This window comes from Helianthus annuus, chromosome 11 (genome assembly GCF_002127325.2).
Source record: "Helianthus annuus cultivar XRQ/B chromosome 11, HanXRQr2.0-SUNRISE, whole genome shotgun sequence".
Lineage (NCBI taxonomy): Eukaryota > Viridiplantae > Streptophyta > Magnoliopsida > Asterales > Asteraceae > Helianthus > Helianthus annuus.
The window spans coordinates 113,970,401-113,977,507 of record NC_035443.2 but is presented as its reverse complement, the minus strand read 5'-3'; the positions used below and the strand labels follow the sequence as shown (position 1 = coordinate 113,977,507).

The following is a 7,107-nucleotide window of genomic DNA, read 5'->3' as shown; positions in this document are numbered from 1 at the left end:
TCCTTACACCTCTCACCGGCAACAGATTTAAAGATTGACGGAAAGATTTGAAGTTTAATCCACATAATACTTTGTTGATTCGATAGTTATTGAAACAGATTTGAAGATTGATGAAGAATCAGAATGAAGAAACGAGATTAAGAAAGAAATCAGAATGAAGCAGATCGGAAATAATGGAGAATGGCCGGAATTTTCGCCGGAGATGAAACAGTCTGTCGGAATCAAGCCATCAGGATCAAGAGCATATGCTCTGATACCATAAAGAGAATATCAAGCTCAAAGCGTGAAGAGTAATTGATCAAATTCGTGGGCGTTCCTACGAAGAAACACTTATGATATTAGAACTCATGCCTTATCGAGCATGTTATCCCATTTTTAAATTAGTTTATTCTGCAGCAGCAAATGGTAGTTCCAATATGGGTTCGAATGAAGCAAATTAAGTGATTAGTAAAGCCGAAGTAAATAAAGGTACTATCATGAAGAGATTAAAACCTCGAGCTCAAGGGCGTAGTTTTGCGATACAAAAACCTTCCTGCCATATAACTATTGTAATGAAAGATATATCCTTAGATGAATATATAGATACCGACTCTATTACATGGTCACAAAATAAAAAAAAGGATACAACTATGTCGTATTACGATATGTATAGTAATGGGGGAACATGGGACAAAAAATAAATCCAATTGGTTTCAGACTTGGTACAACCCAAGGTCATCATTCTCTTTGGTTCGCACAACCAAAAAATTACCTTTCAAATCCTTCATGTAGAAAGTACATTATATACTCACTTAGATAGATACTTATATCTATAGATATTAAGTAATAATAATTTCAATTTAGAATTATCAAATTATAATAAGTAAGATATCCTTATATATAATAAGATATATATTATATTATAAATTCTAAATAATAATAACAGGTACAAATAGTAAATCGAGGTACCCATTCTATGACAACTCTTAACTTTCCCTCTGTTTTGGTCCCTTTAGTAGGCCTAGTATTTCCGGCAATCGCAATGGCTTCTTTATTTCTTCATGTTCAAAAAAACAAGATTGTTTAGAGCCGATGGCACAAAATCTCATTTTTCAATTGACGTTTGTATCATAACACAGATATCCATTTAGCAAAATATGGTATAAGCGGCTTCCGCCGAAAAATTCTTATGTCTCCAGAAAATGCTATGTTCTAGCTATTTTCAAATAGAACCGAATCGGCGGATGGCTGAACTGTAACGTTGGTCTATCTATATGTATGTGGCTATCTTTAGTGAGATAATACGAAGGGTATGTTATTAGTTTAGATCTAACCAATTTAATGAATTACTCCTAAAGGTTCACATCAAACTAGTGCTAGTTGATGCGAGTTACTTCGGAAACAAACGGACTAAAGTCAAATTCATTTGGGGTATTCTCTCAATTCCAAAAAAGCAACGGGATCAAGTATGAGTTGTCGATCAGAACATATATGGATAGAACCTATAAAGGGGGCTCGAAAAACAAGTAATTTCTGCTGGGCTATTATCCTTTTTTTAGGTTCATTAGGATTCTTGTTGGTTGGAACCTCGAGTTATCTTGGTAGAAATTTGATATCTTTATTTCCGTCTCAGGAAATCGTTTTTTTTCCACAAGGAATTGTGATGTCTTTCTATGGGATCGCGGGTCTTTTTATTAGCTCCTATTTGTGGTGCACAATTTCGTGGAATGTAGGTAGTGGTTATGATCGATTTGATATAAAAGACGGAATAGTGTGTATCTTTCGTTGGGGATTTCCTGGAAAAAATCGTCGGGTCTTTCTCCGATTTCTTATAAAAGATATTCAATCCGTCAGAATAGAAGTTAAAGAGGGTATTTATGCTCGGCGTGTCCTTTATATGGATATCAGAGGCCAGGGAGCCATTCCATTGACTCGTACTGATGAGAATTTTACTCCGCGGGAAATGGAACAAAAAGCTGCTGAATTGGCCTATTTCTTGCGTGTACCAATTGAAGTATTTTAAGAAATGAGCCGATAAATGAATGCTTTCAGCAGGAGGGCAAAAACGCAAGAATCCTCTTTTTCTAGAACATAACTTAATTGAGGTTTCTTCAGAACATTCATTCGAGTCAAAGCAGACATATATGGAACAAGTATAAAAAAACTCTTTTGGGGATCTTTTATATGTATCGAAATATCCACAACTCAATAAAAAAATAATAATAAACAAATCGAAATATCTCATAATCAACCATTTCGAAATAAGGAATCCCCCCTTTTTCATTGTTGGAATTGAGACTTTAGATTCAGATAGAGTATATCTTGTCATTTTTTCGACGCTTCTTTTTGTGCTCCTTAATGACCAAAAAATTGGATCTCTTATAATGATAACTAGCCAATTTCTGTCGTTTTTTGCCACTCATTTTTCACAATATTTTTCAGAAAATTCCCTCAATTATTCTATCCCTGACTATTCATAGTAAGTTAAAATTTTTCGAAATATTAGAGAGTTTTATATAATGATAGAAAAGGAGTTCTTTCGTATCAAAACTGAATAATATTCATATTCATTATTTAAAGTGGTTTTCGGGGCATTCATCGAAAGGAGATATGTGCTTCAAATTTGACTATAGGGAAACAATATTTTTTGATTATTTATTCATTCGAATTTTTCGTCTATTTTTGTATTTTTTCTAGATTCAAGGCCTAATTCAAGGCCTAACTACGAAATCACAAATAAAAAATAGTGAATAGATTCATAGGTTCGATAACTTGTAATAGAATTGATGCGTGAGATAAGGCGTATGACCATTAAGTCATGGGTTTTGATTCCCACAAAGGGGGGTTTTCCCAGATTTATTTTATTGGGTTTTCTCCTGAATTGGTGCATAGGCGTTATTGTCTAGTGGAGAAGGATATGATCGGGTGGTTTGCTGGTGGCACGATGATACTCCAGTGGTCCGTCAGTGATCCAAATTTGTCGTTCAAAAAAAAAAAAAAGAATTGATGCGTGAGAGAAATAAGAAATATTAGATTACATAGAGTTGACGAATGAGATGGGTTAATTAACAATTCACAGATGAAAAAATGGCAAAAAAGAAAGCATTCACTCCTCTTTTATATCTTGTTTCTATCGTATTTTTACCCTGGTGGATTTCTCTCTTATTTCAAAAAAGTCTAGAATCGTGGGTTACTAATTGGTGGAATACTAGGCAATCCGAAACTTTATTGAATGATATTGAAGAAAAGAGTATTCTAGAAAAATTCATAGAATTAGAGGAACTCCTCTTCTTAGAGGAAATGATCAAGGAATACTCGGAGACACATCTACAAAACCTTCGTATAGGAATTCACAAAGAAACAATCCAATTAATCAAGATACAAAACGAGGGTCGTATTCATACGATTTTGCACTTCTCGACAAATATAATCTGTTTCATTATTCTAAGTGGTTATTCTATTTTGGGTAATAAAGAACTTGTTATTCTTAACTCTTGGGCCCAGGAATTCCTATATAACTTAAGTGACACAATAAAAGCTTTTTCTCTTCTTTTATTAACTGATTTATGTATCGGATTTCATTCGCCCCATGGTTGGGAATTGATGATTGGCTTTGTCTACAAGGATTTTGGATTTGTTCATAATGATCAAATTATATCTGGCCTTGTTTCCACTTTTCCAGTCATTCTAGATACAATTTTAAAATATTGGATTTTCCGTTATTTAAATCGTGTATCTCCGTCACTTGTAGTGATTTATCATTCAATGAATGACTGAAAAATGTCTACCTAATCCAATTATAATGTTTCTTACTTTGCAGTTGTACCATTGAAAATCCCTTTCTATTTCTACCCATCCCGGAGATTCATCCTATATTCCTATAGATTAATCGAGTCAAATTATTCCAGTAAATAACAGAATCGTGGATAGGAAACTCCATTAGTGACCTACCCCAATTTATTGTAGAAATTTTCGGGATCAATGATTGGACCATGCAAACTAGAAATACTTTTTCTTGGATAAAGGAACAGATTACTCGATCTATTTCCGCATCGCTCATGATATATATAATAACTCGTACATCCATTTCAAATGCATATCCCATTTTTGCACAGCAGGGTTATGAAAATCCACGAGAAGCGACTGGGCGTATTGTATGCGCCAATTGCCATTTAGCTAATAAACCAGTGGATATTGAGGTTCCGCAAGCGGTACTTCCCGATACTGTATTTGAAGCAGTTGTTCGAATTCCTTATGATACGCAACTGAAACAAGTTCTTGCTAATGGTAAAAAGGGAGGTTTGAATGTGGGGGCTGTTCTTATTTTACCAGAGGGTTTTGAATTAGCCCCTCCCGATCGTATTTCCCCCGAGATAAAAGAAAAGATGGGTAATTTGTCTTTTCAGAGCTATCGCCCCAATCAAAAAAATATTCTTGTCATAGGCCCTGTTCCTGGTCAGAAATATAGTGAAATCACCTTTCCTATTCTTTCCCCGGACCCCGCTACTAAGAAAGACATTCACTTCTTAAAATATCCTATATACGTAGGTGGAAACAGGGGAAGGGGCCAGATTTATCCTGACGGGAGCAAAAGTAACAATACAGTTTATAATGCTACAGCATCAGGTATAGTAAGCAAAATCCTACGAAAAGAAAAGGGGGGATACGAAATAACCATAGCGGATGCGTCGGATGGACGTCAAGTGGTTGATATTATCCCTCCGGGGCCAGAACTTCTTGTTTCAGAAGGCGAATCTATCAAATTGGATCAACCGTTGACAAGTAATCCTAATGTAGGCGGATTTGGTCAGGGAGATGCAGAAATAGTACTTCAAGATCCATTACGTGTACAAGGCCTTTTGTTCTTCTTCGCAGCTGTTATTTTGGCACAAATATTTTTGGTTCTTAAAAAGAAACAGTTCGAGAAAGTTCAATTGTCCGAAATGAATTTCTAAACTCGCGAATTTATCGACATCAAGTTTGTAAAAAGAACCAAATTCTTTTTAGTAATTATGATATAAAAAATGAAATTATAAAAGCCTTTTTTGTTTATACTCGTTTTCTACGAGATGCCGGTGATTTCTTGTACCATATTTCTAGCCATAGTATGTAGATTGTGAAGAAGACTATTTGACTTGACCCCTTCTTTCTTTGTCTTTTTTTTTTTTTTTTTTTTTATCAAAATTGGGGTGATGTTATTATATTACTATTGTGAGATTGAAATGTCATAAAATGCATTTGATTCTAATACAATTCACTTTGGCTAGATCCTATCCAAAAGTAAATGCGAAATAGAACGGATCAATATAAATGAAGGGAGCACGTATTTCTGGGAGGGGTTATTTGTCTTCCTAGTCTTCGACACAAGAAAAGGATTTTTCACACCCTTTTCTTGTGTCGAAATAATTATGATTCTTTATACTGTTCGTCAAACATTCCTAGTGTTAGTTTTGATTTTTTACAGACGTATCAGAACGTTTTTTAGAGTTATTACATATTTTATTTCTTATTTTATTATCTTATAAGAATTAATAATTACGTATACTATAAATAGAAAAAATATAAAAATGGTGGACAAACAAAAGAGGAGGGGAATATTTGTTGAGTAAATAGATTCAATGAACTTATAAAAAAATATTCTAGTTATTAAGAACTCAACGGGACCTTCTCCCTCAAATCAGACAAACAAAGAAGGGAATCCGTTGAGTTCTTACGCTTTCATGTATACAACTCAATTCATCCGATTACTACAGGGATGAACCCAATCCGGAATATGAACCATAAAAGAAAACGCCTACTAAACCGATCACAAGAATACCAGCTACAGTACCTATTATCCAAAGAGGAATTCTTCCAGTAGTATCGGCCATTTACGCCACTTCCCTCCACATTTCATCAAGTGGTCATGCTAGAGACATAAACAGTCATGGATAATTATGAGATGAGATCCTTCCGAATGGGCTAAGAGAGATAATACCTAGAATGATTAGTCTATTATTTTAGTTCTCTCTCGTTTTCTTAATTGAAGAAATAATTGGAAAATAAAACGGCAAGTACAAAAATGAGTAATAACCCCCAGTAGAGGCTGGTACGATTCAATTCAACATTTTGTTCGTTTGGGTTTGATTGTGTCGTAGCTCTATAATTCGGATTTGGTTTATCGTTGTATGAACTGCATTGCTGATATTGACCCCAAAAAAGAAACGGTAGGTACAGCTAGGCCGTGAACAGCCAACCATCGCACTGTAAAAATTGGATAGGTTCGATCTATGGTCATTGAGGCCTCCTAAAAAGATCTACTAAATTCATCGAGTTGTTCCAAAGAATCAAAACGGCCGGTGATTAATGGAATTCCTTGTCGGTTCTCTGTGAAATACTCGTTTGGCCGAGGGCTTCCAAACACATCGTAAGCTAAACCAGTGCTGACGAATAACCAACCCGCAATGAATAGGGAAGGTATAGTAATGCTATGAATGACCCAGTAGCGAATACTGGTAATAATATCAGCAAAAGAACGTTCTCCTGTGCTTCCAGACATGCTGAGCTCCACATATTCTTGTACAGTCAAAAGGGGATCGATTCCGTAAAAGATTGGATCAGTAAATGTAAATTCACTGAAAAAAAAATCTTTGTGAGATCGTCAATATTGTACCGAGGGCGTCTTTAGAGTATACCGAATCAGTATAGCTATCCTTCTTCTGACACAGCAATGCACTTTCGATCAGTATTGGAAAGAGGCGCTAAATCATTTCTTTCTTCCTTTACTTGTTGTTTGTCGATGTAAAATAATGTCCCATTCAATAGAAAATTATTGAAGTGAAAATAATCAATTTCTCGCCATTATGCGTTTAGGGCGATAAACTAAGGATCAGGTAAAATGTGAATCTGATAAGTTAGTTTCTAATAATTCATGAAATTGATTAGAATATCGCCGCAATTGTAAGTAGATTTTAGATCTATCAATCTTTGTTATCCATAGTTGTATAAGCGCTTTTTATTGGAATCTTTTTTTATCTTTTAAGGAATTGGTTAGTCGTCCAGTAACAAGTAAGAATAGGAAATTTTATTCGATAAACTAAAAAGAACAACGAATGAAATAATTGGAATCACTAATGCATGCATTGTTGT

General features: G+C 34.8%; 2 protein-coding genes across 2 annotated transcripts; both read left to right on the top strand.

The window, feature by feature from the left end:
• The first annotated feature begins 1,241 nt into the window (after positions 1-1,241).
• Positions 1,242-2,013, top strand: LOC118484253 (photosystem I assembly protein Ycf4). The gene has a single exon (XM_035980254.1). It carries the CDS (start codon positions 1,448-1,450, stop codon positions 2,000-2,002), a length of 555 nt encoding a protein of 184 aa, XP_035836147.1. The 5' UTR covers positions 1,242-1,447; the 3' UTR covers positions 2,003-2,013.
• A 983-nt stretch (positions 2,014-2,996) lies between these two features.
• LOC118484252 (cytochrome f) lies at positions 2,997-6,777 on the top strand. The gene has a single exon (XM_035980253.1). It carries the CDS (start codon positions 3,972-3,974, stop codon positions 4,932-4,934), a length of 963 nt encoding a protein of 320 aa, XP_035836146.1. The 5' UTR covers positions 2,997-3,971; the 3' UTR covers positions 4,935-6,777.
• Positions 6,778-7,107: the final 330 nt, after the last annotated feature.